General features: G+C 48.8%; 1 protein-coding gene across 11 annotated transcripts in view; it reads left to right on the plus strand.

The window, feature by feature from the left end:
* LOC118391746 (transcription factor COE1) overlaps positions 1–25554 on the plus strand; it is a 177581-nt gene that overhangs the window by 129487 nt on the left and 22540 nt on the right. For all 11 annotated transcript variants that reach the window (XM_052457588.1, XM_052457586.1, XM_052457590.1 and 8 more), the window contains exons 10-11: positions 4494–4620; positions 21714–21802. In XM_052457588.1, coding sequence (XP_052313548.1) covers positions 4494–4620; positions 21714–21802 — 216 coding nt within the window. The remainder of the gene's footprint in view (positions 1–4493; positions 4621–21713; positions 21803–25554) is intronic.

A 25554-nucleotide genomic window follows, 5' to 3' on the forward strand; every position in this document is an offset into this window, starting at 1 on the left:
TGGGGGATGGGGGATGGAGATTGAAGACTGGAGACTGGGGACTGGGGGCTGGAGACTGAAGACTGGAGACTGGGGGCTGGGGGATGGGGGATGGAGACTGGGGACTGGGGATAGAGACTGAACACTGGTGACTGGGGGCTGGGGGATTGAGACTGGGGGCTGGGGGCTGGGGGATGGGGGATGGGGGATGGGGGATGGGGAGACTGGGGACTGGGGGCTGGAGACTGAAGACTGGAGACTGGGGGCTGGGGGATGGGGGATGGAGACTGGGGACTGGGGGATGGGGGCTGGGGATGGAGACTGGGGACTGGGGGATAGAGACTGAACACTGGTGACTGGGGGCTGGGGGATGGAGACTGGGGGCTGGGGGATGGGGGCTGGAGACTGGGGGCTGGGGGATGGAGACTGGACACTGGTGACTGGGGGCTGGGGATGGAGACTGGGGACTTGGGGCTGGAGACTGAAGACTGGAGACTGGGGGCTGGGGGATGGAGACTGGGGGCTGGGGGGTGGAGACTGGGGACTGGGGGCTGGAGACTGAAGACTGGAGACTGGGGGCTGGGGATGGAGACTGGTGGCTGGGGGATGGGGGATGGGGGATGGAGACTGGGGACTGGGGGATAGAGACTGAACACTGGTGACTGGGGGCTGGGGGTTTGAGACTGGGGGCTGGGGGGTGGGGGATGGAGACTGGGGACTGGGGGATAGAGACTGAACACTGGTGACTGGGGGCTGGGGGCTAGAGACTGGAGACTCGGGGCTAGAGACTGGAGACTGGGGGCTAGAGACTGGGGCTGGAGTCTGGAGCTGGGGGCTGGCGACTGGAGACTGGAGACTGGGTGCTAGAGACTGGAGACTGGGGCTGGAGTCTGGAGCTGGGGGATAGTGACTAGAGACTGAGGCTGGGGGCTGGTGACTGGGGGCTGGGGACTGTGACTGTGTGCTGGAGACTGGAAACTGGGGCTTGAGCTGGCAAGTGGGGCTGGGTAATGGAGACTGTGGCTGGGAGCTGGAGACTGGGGCTGGGGGCTGAAGACTGGGGCATGGAGATTGGGACTGGGGAATGGAGACTGGGGGCTGGAGACTGGTGCTGGGGAAATGGAGACTGGGGCTGGAGAAATGGAGACTGGGGCTGGGGGCTGGAGACTGGGGCTGGGGGGAATAGTAAGGTGAAGGTTTACATACTGTTTAAGTACATCAGGATGAGTAGACCTTACACCTTACGCTATGGTCCACATCTGGAGCAAATTTATAGCAGAGCCCCCTCAGCCCTCTCTCTCCTCTCCCAGTAGCCGGAGGGGGGGTAGGGGATGGAGGAGGGTTAGGGGATGGATGGGGGTTAGGGGTTGGAGGGGGGTTAGGGGATGGAGGTGGTTAGGGGATGGAGGGGGTTAGGGCCTGGAGGGGGTAAGGGGATGGAGGGAGGTTAGGGGATTGAGGGGTTAGGGGTTGGAGGGGGTTAGGGGGTGGAGGGGGTTAGAGGTTGGAGGGGTTAGGGAATGGAGGGGTGTTAGGGGATGGAGGGTTAGGGGTTGGGGTGGGGTTAGGGGATGGAGGGGGGTTAGGGGATGGAGGGGGTACGGGTTGAGGGGGTTAGGGACTGGGGTGGGTTAGGGGATGGAGGGGGTTAGGGGCTGGAGGGGGTTAGGGGCTGGAGTGGGTTAGGGGATGCAGGGGGTTAGGGGTTGGAGAGGGGTTAGAGGATGGAGGGGGGTTAGGGTCTGGAGGGGGGTTAGGGGATGGAGGGTGGTTAGGGGATAGAGGGTAGTTAGGGGCTGAAGGGGGAGTAAAGGGATGGAGGGGTTATAGGGGATGGAGGGCTGGAGGGCTGGAGGGCAGGGCAAGCCTTGTAACTGTAGTGCTGGTAAAAAGCAGCCTGTACGAGGCCGAAGTTGATTTCCTCTACCTGCCATTCAGTGTGCAGGCTAATGAGCTGATCCAATCTTCAACACACTCCACTCTGCTCTCCTCTCCCCCGCCGGCCAGTGATTCAGCTATAATAATCACTGCTTATTTATTAGACTTTTAAATTGCAGAACCATGTTGGCATAATGTTAATACACAGGTTTCCAGTCCCACACATGCTTGCCGTTAAACGCTTGGCTCTGTATTTTTGTTGTATTTATTCTTTTAATTTGTAGAATAATTGCAGTTTAATTCAACCTTGGCCAGTGGAATAGGAACCTTTGCTACAGCAGTTCCCCAGCGCCAAAGGGTTCAGAGCCAGTCATGGTCATGGGGTAATGGCTGAAGCCAGCGGGAGAGAGACGGGACGGGGGTCAAAAATAGCACTGATTAGGCCTCCAGGGGCAGATTTGCCTGAGTTGTCCAGCTGCCCTGCCCTCCCTGCCTGTTGACCCACCCTCAATCCTCAGCCCAGGGTTTATTTTAGAGGACACAGTCAGAGGTAGAGGTAGAGGCAGACCCTCCTGTCTCCTCACCCCGTAGCGCTGGAGTAAAGCCAGGGGTGAAAAAAGTACCCCAATTGTCATACTTGAGTAAAAGTAAAGATACCTTAATAGAAAATGTCTCAAGTAAAAGTGAAAGTCACCCAGTAAAATCCTACTTGAGAAAAAGTATTTGTTTTTAAATATAGTTAAGTATCAAAAGTAAATGTAATTGCAAAAACAGACTTAAGTATCAAAAGTAAATGTAATTGCAAAAACAGACTTAAGTATCAAAATTAAATGTAATTGCAAAAACAGACTTATGTATCAAAAGTAAATGTAATTGCAAAAACAGACTTAAGTATCAAAAGTAAATGTAATTGCAAAAACAGACTTATGTATCAAAAGTAAATGTAATTGCAAAAACAGACTTAAGTATCAAAAGTAAATGTAATTGCAAAAACAGACTTATGTATCAAAAGTAAATGTAATTGCAAAAACAGACGTAAGTATCAAAAGTAAATGTAATTGCAAAAACATACTTAAGTATCAAAAGTAAAAGTAAAAGTATAAATCATTTCAAATTCCTTAAGGAAACCAGACCATTTTTATATTATTTTGATTATGGATAGCCAGGGGCACACTCCAACCCTCAGACATCATTTTCAAATGAAGGATGTGTTTAGTGATTCTGCCAGATCAGAGGCAGTAGGGATGACCAGGGATGTTTCTCTTGATAAGTGTGTGAATTAGATCATTTTCCTGTCCTGCTAAGCATTCAAAATGTAATGAGTACTTTTGGGTGTCAGGAAAAATGTATGGAGTAAAAATTACATAATGTTCTTTAGGACTGTAGTGAAGTATAAAGTTGTTCAAAATATGAATAATAATGTAAAGTACAGATACCAAAAAAAATTAAGTAGCACTTTCAAGTATTTTTAATGTACTTTACGTCACTGAGTAGAGCCTACATAGAACTACTGCTCCAGTGTCCCGTCTAGTCCTCAGTATTCTCTGCTGGTCTCAGAGGCTGGTTGGTTGGAGTGCTGTTCGGCCCTTGGTCCGATGTAGGAAGTGCCGAGGCCCCACAGTGTGTTTCCAATTACCGCCCTCCCATACCGGAGAGGCCAGGGGTGAGGCTATGTTAGCTCCCTGCTCTCAGGGCCTCGAGGGCCCTCCAATATCACCCAGCCAGCCAGCCCCCCTACCTCCCCCTGTACCCCCGATACTGATCAGCCCTGCAGAGCTGTGATAACCGTCGGCCAGGCATAATGAACACACACTGATCCTTGTCATGCTGTTCCCCTAGCCCTTCTCAAGCTCCATGTTTATTTACCTTCTGTAACACGCAGCCTCTCCAGGTGTGCGGGGAGCTATGGCTCCTGTCCAACAATACCACTCTCACTTTGGATGTGTGTGCGTCACCACCCAGACTCACAACACTCACAACACAGACTCACAACACTTTTCAACAACTCACGAGGTCCTTCGCTGCTGCAGTGCAGATGACACAGTCCACTCATAAACGCCCTTCATTCACCACAAGTCATCAAATCAATAAACGTGTTGTTTGCGTGTCTGACGGCATTGTGGACAGTTTGTCCTGCTCTCCTTTCCCTCCAGCCGTCCCTCTTCTCTCCTTCAGTGTGGAGGGTATTTACCCTGGCAGACAATAGAAAGGGATCGGCGGAGGCTCATTGATGTGAAGTGTTTGTTTGCTGTGTTGAAGAGCACCACTCACACACCCAAACTCTGACTCAGGGGAGGAGAGGAGATCGGGGGAGAGGGGAGGGGAGGAGGGGAGGGGAGGGGAGGGGAGAGCGAACTGTGTCTGTAGAGAACACAACTGCAGAAGTCATAGACTTGACAAACGGTTGCCTGTTTCCTTCTCTCTCTCTCTCTCTCTCTCTCTCTCTCTCTCTCTCTCTCTCTCTCTCTCTCTCTCTCTCTCTCTCTCTCTCTCTCTCTCTCTCTGTCTCTCTCTCTCTCTCTCTCTCTCTCTCTCTCTCTCTCTCTCTCTCTCTGTCTCTCTCTCTCTCTCTCTCTCTCTCTCTCTCTCTCTCTCTCTCTCTCTCTCTCTCTCGCTCTCTCGCTCTCCTCCTGCAGCTCATCACACCCCATGCCATCCGGGTGCAGACTCCGCCCCGCCACATCCCAGGGGTGGTAGAGGTGACCCTCTCCTACAAGTCCAAGCAGTTCTGTAAAGGCACGCCCGGGCGCTTCATCTACACAGGTCAGTTTCTCTCCCGCACACAATAATATACTAATAATGAAGAAGAAGAATGGTCTGCGCCATTTAAGCCGACACTTTTATCCAAAGGGACTAACAGTCATGCGTGCATACACAGGAATCAAACCCACTATCCTGGAGTTGCAAGCGTCATGCACTGCTTACTGTACATCCTTACAGGGGATCGCACAGGTCGTCCAACTCTTCCAGAGTATTACAATTATTTAACGTACTAAAGCAGCATCATCTGTCTATACAGGACTACACAGTACAGGTTATTACAGACCGAGAATAGACAGTTTAATATCAGTATTTTTAGAGCCTTGTGTTAGAGGACACAGTATGTAGCCATCGCTCCACCATTGCTGGTCACTAGAAAACACCGTTAGCTGCACACTGAGAGCCTCTCCAGCTCTCTCTCTCTCTGTAGCTGTGTGATTCACAGTGGATGACAGGGGCTTCCTAGCAAACACAGGCCTATCTGGCCTAAGAATCCCACCTATTTCCTCTGTGTGGAGGTTAATGCTCGGCACGGCGCTCTCACAAGCAGTGACATCCTGTACAATCCAGTAGATAAGGCCAATAGAGAACTTATCTCGCTTATAGGAAGGAAAGAGGGGCCTGATTCATCCGTCAGTGAGCCACTAGCCTATAGCTCTGCCTGCCTGCCTGGCTCAATAGCCATGTGTTTATGTGCAGGAATTAGCAGGGAGTTACACGGAGCGCTTGTATGCCAAGAGGCTGGGAAAGGGTTGTGTGTTTGCGGCACAGGCAGTACCCCCCGCTGCTTTAACAGTAACAGGGAGGCCTGTTGGACTAGCAGGAAGGTAGGCTACAGCACCCACTCTGTGAATGGGAGGTTCAGAGAGAGGCCAATGTTGACTTAATTACTGTAGATTGGGAGATTGTAACGACAAAATGCTCGTAAAAGCGTTACAATTAAGCTAGGAAAACAGTCTGGGCTTTTATAGGCCTCCATCTTGAAGCCATTTGAAGAAAGTGAATCCGTCCAGAACGTGAGCGAATGCGTGTTGGGTTCACACACACACACACACACACACACACACACACACACACACACACACACACACACACACACACACACACACACACACACACACACACACACACACACACACACACACACACACACACACACACACACACACACACACACGTACATACGTAAATGCACAAACACACACATTTACACTTTTAAGATGTTAAGAATGTACAATCCCGTAGAGAAATAAGTATCTGCAAAAACAAGCAATCTTTCATTCTCTGATGCTCTTTTTCATAGCAACACACAAACACACAAACACACACACAAACACACACACACCCCGTGCTGAAACTGAAACAGTGGTGGATTCTGCCCTCCCTGGGCTCACAACCTCGTTTCACCTAATTGAAAATTATAAGAGATGCCCTGGAGGAGAAATTTGTTTGTAATAAGTTGTACATAATGGAGGAACCTGGCTGCAAACCATTTCACTGAGCTCTCTTAGTGGGTGGAACCAATCCCAGAGCAATTTTAGACTCCTGTAATGGCTGTGGCCTTATTCCCTCTTCTGCACTTTTCCTCTCTTCCCTCGGAAAGAGGAAGGGAGGAGGGAGAGAGGAACACTTCTGCAGTGAAGTGGCCCCCTTCCTCGATCTCATTTTTATTTCTCTCATACTCACACTTGCATGCTCATAGGCATGTCTATACAAATACAATACAATACACGCACGCACGCACGCACGCACGCACGCACACGCACGCACACACACGCACACACACACACACACACACACACACACACACACACACACACACACACACACACACACACACACACACACACACACACACACACACACACACACACAGCGGAGGGTGTGGGTGACAATGGGAGGCCTCACTCATTAATATTGATCCTCTTGACACGGGCCCACAATGCCACACAGTAGGGCACCCTCCAGTGTGTGTGTGTGTGTTGTACACTCCAGTTTCTACTCACGCCACACCTCATATAATTTCCTTCACCAGTAAGATGATGTAAAACATGTCTTAGTGTTATGTTACCATGCTCAGCCCACACCCATGTTGGGACTACTTTCTCTCTCTGTGGGCTGTGTGACACTATGCAAGGCAGTGACTCTGCACCCTAACCAAGCCCTGCTGTAAATGGGCTGGCTGTGGAATGGGGAAGTCTCATTACCCAGAAATGATTTTTAATCATCTTTGGTTGCCGGGCGGGCTGGGCCGTTCCTCCCGCAGGCTACCTGACTCCATCCATACAGGCCTGTCTGGCTGCTAAGTGCTTTTTTCAAGTGGGCGGAGATGAACCCTGACCCTCTCATTTGCCAATTTCTTCAACATGTGAATTAGGAAATTCGATACGGCCCGGCGGTTACCTCACCCCGCGTCAAGGTCGACTTCTCTCCCCGGGTGAAAGGTCATAGCTGGGAGCGCTCACTGGCTCTCCGTCGGATTCCGTCTGTTTTGTTGTTGTTGCTCTAGTCCCCCCTCTGGCAGAGCAATTAACCACATACACTCTGCACCAACGAGAGCCCCGAGTTGAAAGTAATTCTACATATTTTTTTTTTTTAAATGAAGAGAGAAAGTGTCTGTAATGTGGCTGGCAGATGGGATTCCACGGAGCACCTTATGCTGCTTGATCTCAGCGGTGAGAAATGTACACGTGAGCCACATATTCCTAATAATACACAGCCTTCTCCGTGCACCGGCTCTCACACACGCTCAGCGTCTTATTCTCTCCTCGGTCTCTGACATGCGATCAAACTCCTCTACCTCCTCTACCGATCAAACTCCTCTACCTCCAGCACAGAAACATCACACTGTGTTGACTGGGTTGGGCAGCAACACCACCTCTCTCCACAGTCCCAATGCCGTGTCCTTTGTGTCCCTCCTGTCCCTCAACCTCTCCTGGCCTCGGCCCCAGCGAGGCACCAGTCAGGCCTGCTGAGTAGAACTCACCACCAGAGATCTGCCTCTAAACCCCATTCATTTTCCTCTGGTGTCTCCAGACGGCACCTCGTGGTGGGTTGACTGGGCCACCCGTCCTGGGCATGGGTGGGTGGGTGGGTGGCAGCTGGACGCCGTGCCACCCATAGGACAGCTGGCAGCACTAATCATTTGCTGCCGTGGAGACGGAGCGCAGTGGAGTTGAGGGCCTAATTAAATCAATACAGGCATCGGCATGAACGTCTCTCAAGCACCCCCCCCCAGCCCCCTAGCCCCTACGGCTGGGCCAGGCAGAAATCAATGGCTACCTGGTAACCACGGGGTTTATGTCAGCTGCCACTGGCCAGCGAATCAGTCAGACAGAGGGATTCCAACCCTTCTCCTACAGCAGGGTTAATGGAAAGCTAGTAGGCAGGAGGAGATCACTGTAGTGTTATAGTGGAGCGGGTGTAGTCACCACCTACCACCTGTGACTTACTGTAAACACGGAGGATTCTTTCTCTTTTCTCTCTGTCTCTCTGTCTCTCGCTCTCGTTATGTTCTGTCACAGAGGTGACGAGAGTCGGACTCACGTCACCAATTTGATGACTTGAGACTCGACTTGGTCTTGTAGCCTCAAGACTCGGGGCTCGACGTCGACCTGAGACTGATGACTTGAAATGATCTGGCCAGGTTTTGTAACGTTTTGTCCCTCATTTTGTGGGGATTAGTCTCCATGCAGCCAGAGACAGTAGCCACAGCATCACACTTGCAACAACAACCAAAAAACCTGCAACAGATTGACTAGTGATACGCACACACGGCCCTCTGATTGGACCAGCAAACTGTCAATCAACAAGTTGGGTGAGCTAGAGAACAGATTGCTGACTTGCTGTACAGCTATTGGATCAGGGGTGCAGCCTAAACGTCAAAGTCTAGGGAGAGAGGATTGCCTTAAATCAATATGCAGCTCCAACATTTTTGGGGGGTTGGACCAGCAACCAGCAAATATGAATTGTTTACTTTGCAAGCTCATCAGCAATGAGGCATCAAGCAACAATGACTACATACCCCTAATAGTCTTTTGGTATGTCAAGATGAACTTATGAAGCTTGCATATGGAATTTGTTGTTAAACTTGACTTGACTTGGGGAAAAAAGGTTCGACTCGACTCGACTTGACCTGATCGTTGAACGCACGACTTGGACTCGACTCGACTTGACCTGATCGTTGAACACACGACTTGGACTCGACTCGACTTGACCTGATCGCTGAACGCACGACTTGGACTCGACTCGACTTGACCTGATCGTTGAACGCACGACTTGGACTCGACTCGACTTGACCTGATCGTTGAACGCACGACTTGGACTCGACTCGACTTGACCTGATCGCTGAACGCACGACTTGGACTCGACTCGAGTTGACCTGATCGTTGAACGCACGACTTGGACTCGACTTGACCTGATCGTTGAACGCACGACTTGGACTCGACTCGACTTGATCTGATCGTTGAACGCACGACTTGGACTCGACTTGACCTGATCGTTGAACGGACGACTTGGACTTGACTCGACTTGTCCTGATTGTTGAACGCACGACTTGGACTCGACTCGACTTGACCTGATCGTTGAACGCACGACTTGGACTCGACTTGACCTGATCGTTGAACGCACGACTTGGACTCGACTCGACTTGATCTGATCGTTGAACGCACGACTTGGACTCGACTTGACCTGATCGTTGAACGGATGACTTGGACTTGACTCGACTTGTCCTGATTGTTGAACGCACGACTTGGACTCGACTTGACCTGATCGTTGAACGCTCGACTTGGACTCGACTCGACTTGACCTGATCATTGAACGGACGACTTGGACTTGACTCGACTTGTCCTGATTGTTGAACGCACGACTTGGACTCGACTTGACCTGATCGTTGAACGGACGACTTGGACTTGACTCGACTTGACCTGATCGTTGAACGCTCGACTTGGACTCGACTCGACTTGACCTGATCGCTGAACACACGACTTGGACTCGACTCGACTTGACCTGATCGCTGAACGCACGACTTGGACTCGACTCGACTTGACCTGATCGTTGAACGCACGACTTGGACTCGACTCGACTTGACCTGATCGTTGAACGCACGACTTGGACTCGACTCGACTTGACCTGATCGCTGAACGCACGACTTGGACTCGACTCGACTTGACCTGATCGTTGAACGCACGACTTGGACTCGACTTGACCTGATCGTTGAACGCACGACTTGGACTCGACTCGACTTGATCTGATCGTTGAACGCACGACTTGGACTCGACTTGACCTGATCGTTGAACGGACGACTTGGACTTGACTCGACTTGTCCTGATTGTTGAACGCACGACTTGGACTCGACTCGACTTGACCTGATCGTTGAACGCACGACTTGGACTCGACTTGACCTGATCGTTGAACGCACGACTTGGACTCGACTCGACTTGATCTGATCGTTGAACGCACGACTTGGACTCGACTTGACCTGATCGTTGAACGGATGACTTGGACTCGACTCGACTTGTCCTGATTGTTGAACGCACGACTTGGACTCGACTTGACCTGATCGTTGAACGCTCGACTTGGACTCGACTCGACTTGACCTGATCATTGAACGGACGACTTGGACTCGACTTGACCTGATCGTTGAACGGACGACTTGGACTTGACTCGACTTGTCCTGATTGTTGAACGCACAACTTGGACTCGACTTGACCTGATCGTTGAACGCACAACTTGGACTTGACTCGACTTGACCTGATCGTTGAACGCACGACTTGGACTTGACTCGACTTGACCTGATCGTTGAACGCACGACTTGGTCTCGACTCGATTTGATCTGATCGTTGAACGCACGACTTGGACTTGACTCGACTTGACCTGATCGTTGAACGCACGACTTGGACTTGACTCGACTTGATCTGATCGTTGAACGCACAACTTGGACTTGACTCGACCTGATCGTTGAACGCACGACTTGGACTTGACTCGACTTGACCTGATTATTGAATGCACGACTTGGACTCGACTCGACTTGACCTGACCGTTGAACGCATGACTTGGACTCGACTAGACTTGACCTGATCGTTGAACGCACGAATTGGACTCGACTCGACCTGATCGTTGAACGCACGACTTGGACTTGACTCGACTTGACCTGATCATTGAACGCACAACTTGGACTCGACTCGACTTGACCTGATCGTTGAACGCACGACTTGGACTCGACTCGACTTGACCTGATCGTTGAACGCACGACTTGGACTCGACTCGACTTGACCTGATCGTTGAACGCACGACTTGGACTCGACTCGACTTGACCTGATCGTGGAACGCACGACTTGGACTTGACTCGACTTGACCTGATAGTTGAACGCACGACTTGGACTCGACTCGACTTGACCTGATCGTTGAACGCCGACTTGGATTCGACTCGACTTGACCTGATCATTGAACGCACGACTTGGACTCGACTCGACTTGACCTGATCGTTGAACGCACGACTTGGACTCGACTCGACTTGCCCTGATCGTTGAACGCCGACTTGGACTCGACTCGACTTGACCTGATCGTTGAACGCACGACTTGGACTCGACTCGACTTGACCTGATCGCTGAACACACAACTTGGACTCGACTCGACTTGACCTGATCGTTGAACGCACGACTTGGACTCGACTCGAGACTTGACCTGTTCTACTTGGAACTCAACTTGAGACTCGGAACCTTGTGACTTGAGACTTGCCTGTGACTCGAGTAACAGTGACTTGGTCCCACTTCATGTTCTGTCGTACTCTAGGCAACATGGCGGCAAAAACAATGAACAAAAATGCAAATAAGCAGATCATTATCAGTCCCCCTGGCAGACAAGGTCCTCAGTGTGTTCTGGCAGTGGTTGTAGTGTGCTGTTGACTCTCAGCCACCGCCACCGTGTGACATATGTGCTGTTGGGAATGGCGTCTGGTGGAGGTGTCATGTCACCTGTGAAACACAACGTTGATGTCACCGCTCTGTGTTACACAAAGTGCCAAGTGACAATCAATAAACAAATAGAAAGCAAAGATGCAGCATGTGTGACTTGAGAGTGTGTGTGTGTGTGTGTGTGTGTGTGCGTACGTGCGTGCGTGCTCGTGCGTGCATGCGTGTGTGTGTGTGTGTGTGTGTCTGCTTACTGTAATGCCTGACTCCCTGCACAATTAGGGGCTAGGCTGAACTGATGATAAAGCCAAATGCCTTAGGGGGACCAGCATATCACACATACACACACTCCCACACACATACACTCTGTTGTTTGAAGAACTATATCCCCAGCCTGAGAAATGACACATAGCCCTTTTCTCTCCATATCTTTTCTCTAATTCATCTCAGATAAGAGACCGTAGTTGCACCAGAGAGAGATATGGAGAGAGAGAAAGAGAGACTGAGAGAGAGAGCAGAGAGAGAGAGAGAGAGAGAGAGAGAGAGAGAGACACACAGAGAGAGAGAGAGAGATACAGAGAGAGAGAGAGAGGGAGAGAGACACACTGAGAGAGAGAGAGAGACACACAGAGAGAGAGAGAGAGAGAGACACACAGAGGGAGAGAGACACAGAGAGAGAGACACAGAGAGAGACACACAGAGAGAGAGAGAGAGAGAGAGAGAGAGAGAGAGAGAGAGAGAGAGAGAGAGAGAGAGAGAGAGAGAGAGAGACACACAGAGAGAGAGAGAGAGACAGACAGAGAGAGAGAGAGAGACAGAGAGAGAGAGAGAGAGAGAGAGAGAGAGAGAGAGAGAGAGAGAGAGAGAGAGAGAGAGAGAGAGAGAGAGAGAGAGAGAGAGAGAGAGAGAGAGAGAGAGAGAGAGAGAGAGAGAGAGAGAGAGAGAGAGAGAGAGAGAGGGAGAGAGAGAGAGAGACAGAGAGAGAGAGAGAGAGAGAGACAGAGAGAGAGAGAGAGAGAGAGAGAGAGAGAGAGAGAGAGAGAGAGAGAGAGAGAGAGAAAAGAGAGAGAGAGAGAGACACACACACAGAGAGAGAGAGAGAGAGATATGGCAGAGCAAACAGGAATCTTCTCTCCCTGAATTCTCCTAATTTAATTCATACAGTGTGTCGCTGCTGTACAGTTTACACAAGAACTGTGCATCTGCAAGGCTCTACCGTCCCTTTATCTCCTCCCCCGTTTAACAGTCAGTGGATGGAGCCTATGTTGATCGCCTAATACATCCTTTCACAGTTGACTCACAGCTCACTGCGCCAAAAACAAGCCATGTACAAATTCTAGAAGAAACAAGCAGTCCGTTTTAGATATGGATTTCAGGCATACATGTCATTTCTCCCTCCAAGCACAAGGCCTTATTTAGCTCCGACGGAGAAGAAAAAGACACACAAAAAATCCCTACAGGGTGTATGGAAAAATGTATAAATATAAGATTGTATTCTATTGATCCCAAAGTGGTATGGGCTTGGAAAAAATAACTCATCTATAATAAGGAGAAGAATGAAGCAATAATTCAGAGGTATTGAGCGCCGGGCTGCTGAGCGTATCGATTCCCAGCCGCAGCCATGAGATCACACCTGAGAAACATGGAGCCCTAGGGGGGAGGAGAGGAGAGGCCACGCTGCATTCCCTCGCTCATTACCACTCCGCTCACTCTCCCCCATTCTCCTCTCTTCTCCCCCGTTCTCCCCTCTTCTCCCCCGTTCACCCCTATTCTCCCCTCTTCTCCATCGTTCTCCCCTCTTCTCCCCTCTTCTCCCCTTTTCTCCCCTCTTCTCCCCTCTTCTCCATCGTTCTCCCCTCGTCTCCCCTGTTCTCCCCTCTTCTCCCCTGTTCTCCCCTCTTCTCCCCCGTTCTCCCCTCTTCTCCCCCGTTCTCCTCTCTTCTCCCCCGTTCTCCTCCCTTCTCCCCTCTTCTCCCCCGTTCTCCCCTCTTCTCCCTCGTTCACCCCTATTCTCCCCTCTTCTCCATCGTTCTCCCCTCTTCTCCCTTGTTCTCCCCTCTTCTCCCCTCTTCTCCCCTGTTCTCCCCTCTTCTCCATCGTTCTTCCCTCTTCTCCATCGTTCTCCCCTCTTCTCCATCGTTCTCCCCTCTTCTCCCCTGTTCTCCCCTCTTCTCCCCTGTTCTCCCCTGTTCTCCCCTGTTCTCCCCTGTTCTCCCCTGTTCTCCCCTCTTCTCCCCTCTTCTCCCCTGTTCTCCCCTCTTCTCCCCCGTTCTCCCCTCTTCTCCCCCGTTCACCCCTATTCTCCCCTCTTCTCCATCGTTCTCCCCTCTTCTCCATTGTTCTCCCCTCTTCTCCCCTGTTCTCCCCTCTTCTCCCCTCTTCTCCCCTCTTCTCCCCCGTTCACCCCTATTCTCCCCTCTTCTCCTCTGTTCTCCCCTCTTCTACCCTGTTCTCCCCTCTTCTCCCCTGTTCTCCCCTCTTCTCCCCTGTTCTCCCCTCTTCTCCCCCGTTCACCCCTATTCTCCCCTCTTCTCCATCGTTCTCCCCTGTTCTCCCCTGTTCTCCCCTCTTCTCCCCTGTTCTCCCCTCTTCTCCCCTCTTCTCCCCTGTTCTCCCCTCTTCTCCCCCGTTCTCCCCTCTTCTCCCCCGTTCTCCTCTCTTCTCCCCCGTTCTCCTCTCTTCTCCCCCGTTCTCCCCTCTTCTCCCCCGTTCTCCCCTCTTCTCCCCCGTTCTCCTCTCTTCTCCCCCGTTCTCCTCTCTTCTCCCCCGTTCTCCCCTCTTCTCCATCGTTCTCCCCTCTTCTCCCCTGTTCTCCCCTGTTCTCCCCTCTTCTCACCCGTTCTCCTCTCTTCTCCCCCGTTCTCCTCTCTTCTCCCCGTTCTCCCCTCTTCTCCCCGTTCTCCCCTCTTCTCCCCCGTTCTCCTCTCTTCTCCCCGTTCTCCTCTCTTCTCCCCCGTTCTCCCATCTTCTCCCCCCGTTCTCCCCTCTTCTCCCCCGTTCTCCTCTCTTCTCCCCGTTCTCCTCTCTTCTCCCCCCGTTCTCCCCTCTTCTCCATCGTTCTCCCCTCTTCTCCCCTGTTCTCCCCTGTTCTCCCCTCTTCTCCCCTGTTCTCCCCTGTTCTCCCCTCTTCTCCCCTGTTCTCCCCTCTTCTCCTCTGTTCTCCCCTCTTCTCCCCTGTTCTCCCCTCTTCTCCCCTCTTCTCCCCTGTTCTCCCCTCTTCTCCCCTGTTCTCCCCTCTTCTCCCCTCTTCTCCCCTGTTCTCCCCTCTTCTCCCCTGTTCTCCCCTCTTCTCCCCTGTTCTCCCCTCTTCTCCCCTGTTCTCCCCTCTTCTCCCCTCTTCTCCATCATTCTCCCCTCTTCTCCCCTGTTCTCCCCTCTTCTCCCCTCTTCTCCCCTGTTCTCCCCTCTTCTCCCCCGTTCTCCCCTCTTCTCCCCTCTTCTCCCCTGTTCTCCCCTCTTCTCCCCTCTTCTCCCCTCTTCTCCCCTGTTCTCCCCTCTTCTCCCCTGTTCTCCCCTCTTCTCCCCCGTTCTCCCCCCTTCTCCCCTCTTCTCCCCTGTTCTCCCCTCTTCTCCCCTGTTCTCCCCTCTTCTCCCCCGTTCTCCCCTCTTTCTCCATCGTTCTCCCCAAGTCCAGTCCAGACCAATGCTTGTTAAACTGCAGCCCTAGCTATTACCACACACAGGAGGATTAGCAGGCTACGGTAGCTACCCCGCTAACACCTATCAGAACCTGAGGGAGCCCGGCCCAGTCCATTTAACACTCCCACCTGAGCTAGGGAAACATGCACTGGCCTGGTTAACACCAACAGGGGGGGGAAACACACAGACCAAAAAAATAGAACAATGGAAGCAATGTTGGTGTTTTATCTCCATTTTATTTACTGTAGGCAGTGGAGGGCCAAGGCTATTGTGGAAGGGGCATGTGAGGAGAATAGTTGGAAAATCCATACTGATTTAGTTCTGCTGGTTTTATATATATATATGTAGGTATATATAGGTATATATGTAGGTATATATGTAGATATCCAGGCCTATGTGGAACACTGCTCAGTGGGGGTGCCCCAATAGTGATTTAGGCTCCCTCCCACTCCTCACACTGTGCTTTACACTGACCCATTTTTTTTATGGGGGGGAGGGAGTCTGACCCCACTCCTTACCCCCTCCACTCCTCCTCCTCTCCTCCCCACATCAACCTCTTCTCCAGGTCATTACTGTGAAATATGATGAGGCCTGGATCTGCCCTCATGAAATTTCAATGAGCATTGATCTGTGTGATTGCAAGGAATCCTTCACATAGTGGTTTGAGCAGGGGGGGAGAGGGGGGGGGGTTGTGTTCATTTATTTATTGCTGTTTAGTTTTAGCCGTTTGGATCCGATCTTCTTTGGGGGAGCACTGTCAGAACGCCTGTCCCTATGATTCCATGGCTAGAGAGGCTTTATACACTAGTAGACTGTTGAAAATCCAGTGTTGACAACCAGGGGCCTAATCTTGGAAGAATTCTCCTGACGACCTCCTTTTTGCTCAAGTTGCACCATTTTGTTGTGATCAACTGTAACGGGCTGCTCTGGTAACCTGTAATGTGTCGTTCTCTGACAGTGGTCGAGTAGGGTTACTAAGAAGTAGCAATGCCATGTTGCATTCTGGCCCTAATTGTATTTTTACCTTTATTTAACAAGTCAGTTAAGAACAAATTCTTATTTTCAATGACGGCCTAGGAACAGTGGGTTGATTTCCTTGTTCAGGGGGTAGAACAAGAGATTTTTACCTTGTCAAGCTCAGGGATTCGATCTTGCAACCTTGCGGTTACTAGTCCAGCGCTCTAACGACTAGGCTACCCTGCCACCCTTAATACAATAAGGTGCTCTAATTCTCCGAGGTCAAACATGAAGTAGACTCCAAGGTCAAACTCCTGTTCATATTGGGTCACTTTCATTTTTCTATTATGACTACAATACATTTTCTGGTCAGTAATTCCACCAATGATATTTTAGGGGTTGATTTGGTGCCCCGTGTGTTATTTCTGTGTAAAACCACGAGCTAATGCAGCCCATGGAGTAACATAAACCAGCGTCTCTTCCCCAAGTCAACACATGTGGTATTAATAAGTGGAAAGCAATGAAACCGTTGAAGGAGGGAATTCTCCTGCACTATAAATACTCTCTGTGTGGTTTGAGTTGTTGCACATATGCAGAGAGCGCCAGGCAGCAGAGGTACAGGAGGACGGATGGCCGCCCAAACGCACTTCTCCATTCTCAACATGTTTATGGGGTCATGTTTCACTAATATTATATCTGATAGTGTTGCGTGTCTGTAAACGGTCTCTGAAGACGACGATGAAGATGGCAGGGTGTTTCCTGATAAGGAGTTGTGTGTTGGTTGTTTGTCCCTGCACACGAGTGCTTTTGTAACCGTTTGAAATCGTTGTTTTACACGAGACAGATGAGCAACGGCGAATATAACTGGAGCTTTTGACTGCGATTGTCTACGTTTTATTTGATCTTTATTTCACGAGGCAAGTCAGTTAGTGAACAAGTTGTTATTTACAATGACGATCAAACCCGGCCGATTCCTCCCCTAACCCGGACGACTCTGGGGCAATTGTGCGCCGCCCTCTGGGACTCCCGATCACAGCCGGTTTGTGATACAGCCGGGATCAAACCCGGGTCTGTAGTGACACGCCACTCGGTCCCCTATGACTGGACTATGATTATAAATTGTGACACATGCTTTTGTTGTCAATGCTTATCAAGTGGAATCATTCATTGAAAACAGTGCAGGGCAGAGAATAGGCCTGGTGTAATGGAACCGGAGAGTCATTTTGACATAAACAGTGCATCCGGGCACACACAATGGATGTTTGGTTAGAATCACTGTCAGCTTTTGACCACCTCTCCACTCCATTCATATGAATGGGAACATATGTGCACATTTTAAAGGCTCACGTCCCCTAGAATATGTTTCCGTCTTGGCATAACTACCTTGACTTGGCCCCCCTTCCCACACATATTTAAATGTGTGTGTTCAGTATGATTTCTCAGTGGTGTAAGTGGAGGAAAGGTTAGTTCTTTCCTAAGACAAGACAAACATATTTTGTAACCGATTATTCTTGGGTGCTTGGGAGGTTTTTCTCAGCTCTCGGGGGCTGGCATCAACAGTGAGGGGAAATCATGTTGTTTTTTTTAAATGTTGAGCTCAAAATGAATCACCACAAAACATTTCATTTTGTCATGGGGATATTGCTACGGGAGTACTTCGTCCCTCATGTTCATTCATCGAGCTCCAAGTGTCTCCCTTCCTCTCCTCTCCCCCCTTTCCCTGCCCTCTTACCTCCCAGTAAGTGAATATTATCCGCTCTCCTGGTGCAAAGATTGTGCCCAATGTGGAAATCGATAGCAATAAGGGGGAGTAAACAGCGTCTGACATCCACAACTGCGTGGCCGTGTTGACACGCAGAGCAGAGCCCATCCATCTCCATATCAGCCTGTTAATGGAGACCTTCCAGGCAGCGGCCTGCCCTACCGCCAGCCCTGGTCCCCTCCCCCGCCTAGCTCCCTGGCCTCATCAACCGCCAACCTCCCTCATCCTCCCTACACCATTCCTCAACCTTGCCGTCCCTCCCTCACCTCCTCATCCATATTCGATTCCTAAGCCTCATCAGGGCCCATCCTCCTCCTCCCCTTACATGACTCCTTGCTACACCCGTCATCTCCCTAACACAACTCTTCATCTGAATATTAATTTAAATCTTCTCCTTTAAATAATAATGTGGAGGCTGTCGTGGCTAAATCAATTATATCAGTCCCTGCCGAGAGAGAGAGAGAGAGAGAGAGAGAGAGAGAGAGAGAGAGAGAGAGAGAGAGAGAGAGAGAGAGAGAGAGAGAGAGAGAGAGAGAGAGAGAGAGAGAGAGAGAGAGAGAGAGAGAGAGAGAGAGAGAGAGAGAGGAGGGGGTCTTCTTTTCTCCTCTACACTGTATTTGGGCTACTCACCTACCCATTCCAGGCGACCTGCCACTATGCACAGACACACACTCCTTTAATTCGCCTTTTGATGAACAATTGAAGCATTGTTGGCTCAAAGAGTCATTGTGTTAAATTGAATATGTGCTTGTAGGGATTGAAGGAGGGTGAGAGGGAGAAACAATAGGCACAGTCAGAGTATAATATGTGAATGAGACACAGAGCTCTGTTTTAACTGCAGGATGGTTGTTGTTAAAGTGGGCCCGTGTGGTGCCATGTTACCTGGTGCCACTCTGTGTGTGTGTGTGTGTGTGTGTGTGTGTTCTCCATACCTCTATATACACTGTATATGGGCGTGTTTTGATGTTGGTGGTCTGGTCACGATTACATTACAAATACATACAGTAGTTATTATCTGTCAGTATATGCGGATGTGGACACATGCTTTTTAATGGGTCTTCTTGACCATTCTGAGACAAATTGACTGGCTATATTCTCGTCTCCACTGGTGTGTGTGAGCTCACCACAGACAGACCAATTATGGAACATAATACACTAAGCTGTAACGGACATTTACTGGAACACTCCATGGAAAGCACCTAGCATCACACACCTCACACACCCTTCTAATATCTCGTCTAAACATACCCTTACACCCTTCTAATATCTCCTTTATCCATACCCTCACACCCATCTAATATCTCCTTTATCCATACCCTCACACCCTTCTAATATCTCCTTTATCCATACCCTTACACCCTTCTAATATCTCCTTTATCCATACCCTTACACCCATCTAATATCTCCTTTATCCATACCCTTACACCCATCTAATATCTCGTCTAAACATACCCTTACACCCTTCTAATATCTCCTTTATCCATACCCGTACACCCTTCTAATATCTACTTTATCCATACCCTTACACCCTTCTAATATCTCCTTTATCCATACCCTTACACCCTTCTAATATCTCCTTTATCCATACCCTTACACCCTTCTAATATCTCCTTTATCCATACCCTTACACCCTTCTAATATCTCCTTTATCCATACCCTTACACCCTTCTAATATCTCCTTTATCCATACCCTTACACCCTTCTAATATCTCCTTTATCCATACCCTTACACCCTTCTAATATCTCCTTTATCCATACCCTTACACCCTTCTAATATCTCCTTTATCCATACTCTCACACCCTTCTAATATCTCCTTTATCCATACCCTTACACCCTTCTAATATCTCCTTTATCCATACCCTTACAACCCTTCTAATATCTCCTTTATCCATACCCTCACACCCTTCTAATATCTCCTTTATCCATACCCTTACACCCTTCTAATATCTCCTTTATCCATACCCTTATACCCTTCTAATATCTCCTTTATCCATACCCTTACACCCTTCTAATATCTCCTTTATCCATACCCTCACACCCTTCTAATATCTCCTTTATCCATACCCTTATACCCTTCTAATATCTCCTTTATCCATACCCTTACACCCTTCTAATATCTCCTTTATCCATACCCTTACACCCTTCCAAACACTCTTTTTCTCTTCCTCTTTTCCCACCACTCCATTTTCTCCATCTGTGTGTGTGCGTGTGTGTGTGTGTGCGCGTGCGCATGCCTGCGTCCCTGCGTGATTGTGTGCATATAGATAGTATATCCGTGAATGTGGTGAGTCACAGAGATATTGTGTGTGGGTCTCCTAGAGAGCACCAGACATCACAGCATATACTCAGCCAGACCCCTCTCCCCCCAGACCCAGCAGAAGAAAGGGTCATTGTTCCAGTGTCAAAATGCTGCAGGCGTCTTGACAAAGGCCCGGGAGGTTATGATAACAGGAAGAGAAAGCCCCACATCCACAGACTGTGGAGGCCGGGGCTTGGGAACGGGGTTTAGGGATGGCTGGTGTTGGTGGGCGTTCGGCTGTGCAGACAGTATCAGATTCCTGCTGGAATATCTAGCTTTTATTCTGCTCTTTGTTAGAAAATTGGGAATTGTCATTGGTGATGTGGGTTCAGTCCCTGCGGTGAAAACGTTCTTTGCCACAGACATGATTTGATCCTTTTCAGAATAAATGAACATTTGTGTCAGTGATAATGTGCAAACTGTTCAGCTTCAGGGGTTAGATTATTCTAGCAACAGGAATAGTCTGTTATTCACTTATATTTTGAACCTAAACTATGCCTGTCCATGGTAATAATTATCAAAAATAATTCTGAAGTGAGTATCCTCAACACTTGTTTTCTGTTGGGTGAAATCAGACTTCAGGTCTGACATTTCTCCTCTCAGAAGTTGAACCTGAGATACTTTTTGTCACATCAAATCCTTTTCTAAGTCTGTGCTGTTGTTGAGTCTCACCGAGCTCTTAACGGCTCCATTTAGGGCAGATAGAACTCCGTAAAAACGATGCTCTGGGGCTGGGCAGCCATCTTGTCTCCCCCTGCCTCCACTCCGCTCCGCCATTCCGGTTCCTCTATCGCTAGTCGCCTGGCTGGCTGTCAGCAGGCATGTAAATATGCCTCTCGCCTCGCTCCCCTCACTGACTGACAGGCTTTTACATCTCTCTCTCTCTTCTGACAGGATAAAGGGTTTATGCCAGTAATTGCAATGCTAAACGTAAAAAGTAAATGTCCTTTAAAATCCCCAGATTACCATACTGTATGTGCTTTTTACACTCACTTTTATAAATACAGGCAATCTAGCTTCATGGGAATGTAAAAAGACTTCCATTAGCCACGATCATACATTTAAATCCCCTTCACTCTACTTCACGCTAGCTCTGTTTTATCTCAAGATTGTTGCTTAAACTAATGAAAAGCTCACTTTGAAGCAAATCACAGGCTGGAAAGTGCCTTGGTACCTGTCTGGTTCCTTGATGCGTGTGTTTTACTGATGTATTCAGGGCAGTCACTTTTCTGCTACCGTGTACTTCCACTGGGGACACAACTTCCTAAATGTCCTGGAAATGTACAAAGAACTGCACGATGAATACTGTACGAAGAGTGAACTCAAGGCCATTTGGAGATGATATTGTGATCGTATGCTCAAATTGTTCTGAGATGATGTTACAGTATTGTAACCCTGTGCTCCTGTGTGTGTGTGTGTGTGTGTGTGTGTGTGTGTGTGTGTGTGTGTGTGTGTGTGTGTGTGTGTGTGTGTGTGTGTGTGTGTGTGTGTGTGTGTGTGTGTGTGTGTGTGTGTGTGTGTCCTCAGCTCTGAATGAGCCCACCATCGACTACGGCTTTCAGCGGCTGCAGAAGGTCATCCCCCGACACCCTGGAGATCCAGAACGCCTTCCAAAGGTACCAGTTACACGACCTGCACCTCTACTATCCAATCAGTCCACAGCCTGTACCCTAACTGTCCAATCAGTCCACAGCCTGTACCCTAACTGTCCAATCAGTCCACAGCCTGTACCCTAACTGTCCAATCAGTCCACAGCCTGTACCCTAACTGTCCAATCAGTCCACAGCCTGTACCCTAACTGTCCAACCAGTCCACACCACTCCATGTCTATATTTCTACACGTTTAAGCATGCTTTGTTAGAAAATCAAAAAGTACTTTGATTTTAAAATATTCTACCAATACCACTCTCAAATTATTTGAGTCAGCGGCTCTATCTTGCTACTCTTGCCGAGATAACATTTTGTCTTTCACTTGCATCAAGATCCTATAATGTTCTAGATACGGTATTTGTTTCATCGGTGAAGCAAAAAAGACTGTTGAGTGGAAATACATGTGTAAACAATGAGGACTAAAGGATCGTTTATATCTTTATACAAAGATGTATCAGTTCTATCTACGCAGGCAAAGACCAGGTCGTCTCCAGTACGGTGCTCCTGCAGAGTGCAGATGCAGCTGAACCTGAGCATACTGTACTGTAGTAGCCTGTTGGGTGGGCAGGGTCACGACCCTGTGTGTTCACCAGCTGTTTGGATCGGCGTCGTTTCTCACTGAAGCGCTTCCAGCGACGCACACTTTTCTGTGACATCAAAGGGGAACAGACTCGCGTCTCGGCAGCGGTGGAGTCCTTGTCATCGACGATGTCATCGACGACACACAGACTCCTGCACGTGTTATAACGATCTCACGTGTCCCCAGGCGAACGCTCTTAGTCCAAGGGCAGTTGACATCACTGCTGTGGAAGTGCACACCATTTTCTGTTACAGTTAGCATTGCCTAAAAGTGGGGCAAAAGCAAAGCACCACACTCCTTTACACTCCTTCACCAGCAAAGTATGTGTGTGTGTGTGTTCATGTGTGCACGCTATGTGTGTGCGTACTTGGACGAGTGTATAACTTGTGTGCGTGCATGTTGCGCTCTGCGAGCCACAGAAAAGCAGGGTGTAAATTGATCCTTTGGGAGTAATAAATATACAGCACTTTATCTTGTTTTCTGTGCCTCATACCCTGGAGCCCTGCTGGAACAACAGCACTTAATAGAGTAAGAGGAAGGTAATTAGGAGCAGTATGGCTGTGTGCCCCACTCCACCCCGCTCCTCGCCAAGCTCCTGTACTGTACCTAGAGTAGGCTCAGACTTCTAGCCCAGTCTCCTAGCTCACCCACGCTCCACACGCTCTAAAAGCGCAGGAAAAAGTTTGTGCGTATACGCTGACGACGTTTCTGTTCGCTTTGGCCTTCGGGAAGGTGTTTTTTTCCCCCGGCAGTTCAAGGAACCATTGTTTTTTTTTCTTTAGGTCGAGTTGAAGTCGGTAGCCGAAGACTACGGCCCTTTGTCAGTGTTTGGTCAACAGTAAGGATTCTAAAATGAAGTGTTTGTTGTCCTCTTCAGCGAGAGACGAATCGTTTTCATGTAAATTTTGTTCACTTGAGAAACACTGAACCAAAAGCATCTTAGTTAGATGTCACATTGTGTGACTACGATATCCTGTGCAAAACTTCAAAATGAATGACAGATTTCTTTCGGCGTCTCAAACAGTCCTATTGCTGGTTTCATCTCGTTCAGTTCAGAACTCCCCTCTGGTTGTCTATGGCTTCATTTAAAGGAAAACCAGAGGACAACCAGCAGTTCCAGCCGAACTGAAGCAGAACTTAAATACAGGGGTGTCAAACTCATTCCCACGGAGGGTCTAGTTTCTGCTGGTTTTTGTTTTTTCCTTTCAATTAAGACAACCAGGTGAGGGGAGTTCCTTACGAACCGGTGAACTTAATTCCTCAATCAAGTACAAGGGTGGAGTGAAAACCCACAGACACTCTGCCCTCCATGAAATGAGTTTACAGCAGCTCCATTGGCAATCCAACCTGGGCTCTGGTGTGTAGTGAAGGACACTACTCTCCTCATTACTTTAGTAGCTAGAAGACCTTCAGTGAAAGAAAGGTTATTCAACATTTTCCAAATTCATTTACATTTGACCTTTATTTAACTAGGCAAGTCAGTTAAGAACAAATTCGTATTTACAATGACAGCCTACCGGGGAACAGTGGGTTAACTGCCTTCTTCAGGGACAGAACAACAGATTTTTACCTTGTCAGCTTGGGGATTCGATCCAGCAACCCACTAGGCTACCTGCCGTCCCCCAAATAAGAAATGAAATAAGAAAGGAAAATGTATTGATTTTTATTAATTTGGGAAATGTTCTATAATTTTTTGTTCACTTTAGAATTGTGTAATAGTAGAATTAGTACATTAGTACATCGAAACATCGAATCCATTTTAAAATCCATTTTAAGGCAACAAAATGCGAAGACTATTAATAATGCGAAATATATGCTAATATATGCATAATTAGATAATTATCGATATAGAAATATAGATATTGAAAATTCACGTTTTTGATATAAAAAATGTAACTATGGATATATTTCGAACAATTATATAAAACATGTTATATTGATATTTTGATATCGATAATTCCATTTTTTATATAGAAATTCTAATTATTGATATAAAACAAAATAATGTTTAAAAAAATAATATTACAAAATAATATTAATATATGTTAAAACAGCTTTCCACACACACACACACACACACACACACACACACACACACACACACACACACACACACACACACACACACACACACACACACACACACACACACACACACACACTGCACACGTCATTAGTTCACATTAACCTCACATGTAGAGCAGCACCAGCCGTGTAATAGGCAAACAGACAGCTATTGTAGCCATCGCTCCATACCGAACGCCTTCCACTCACTCACACTTCCAGCTCTTTTATCCCCATTAGATGCAGACCAGTGCACTGTCATGCCCAATGAGGCTGGTTTGATTTGTAAAAAATCGGACACATGGACATGGAGATTGACACGGTCATTTTCACTGCCTTTTGCTGATCTCTTTTTTTTTGATTGAAGTGAGAAAAATCAGCATGGAGTTCCAGTACGTCACATTTTAAATACATTCTCCAACATAACGTGTTAATCAGTGAGAGGAGACATCTAGCAGGAAATGATGTCATGCCCAATGACTGACCGGTGTTGATGATGCGATGACGTCATCAGGCAGTGGGAGTGTTCTACTTCCTGGAAAGGATGAGTCAGAGGGCGGATGGGCCAGTGACTCACCTTCTTTTTGACCCCTGTACCCCCCCACCCCCACCCCCACCCCTCCTCTGATGTGGTTATCTGTGTTAGTACTGACCACCCCGCCATCCCCTATACCACCCCCGCTACCCAGCCTGGCTGCAGCTGGCCTGGGGAGGACAGATCTGATAAACCTCTATAGGTGTTGACGGTGACGCAGCCAGTTGGTGCTGTCGGCTCTGCTGTCTCGTCCTGCTCAGCAAGGCAGAGCTGGCGCCTCCAAGAGTATTTTGCTCGACATTCTCTTGGTCCAGGCCAGAAGCAACTGGAGTTCAGTAGCCATATCTTGATGAGACTGGATTGTCAAGGGCTTAGTGTCTGAGATGAGGAGGACCTCATTTGGATAAGGTCATGTCACTACTGACTGTGTGTGATTCAGATGGAGAGTGTGCTACTTAGTAAGCAATATCCAATCCATTTACTTTAAAGCCTTTTGAGACTGTAGACCAGGGTTCTCCAACAGGCAGCCCAAGGGGCTA

Source organism: Oncorhynchus keta, chromosome 12 (assembly GCF_023373465.1).
Source record: "Oncorhynchus keta strain PuntledgeMale-10-30-2019 chromosome 12, Oket_V2, whole genome shotgun sequence".
NCBI lineage: Eukaryota > Metazoa > Chordata > Actinopteri > Salmoniformes > Salmonidae > Oncorhynchus > Oncorhynchus keta.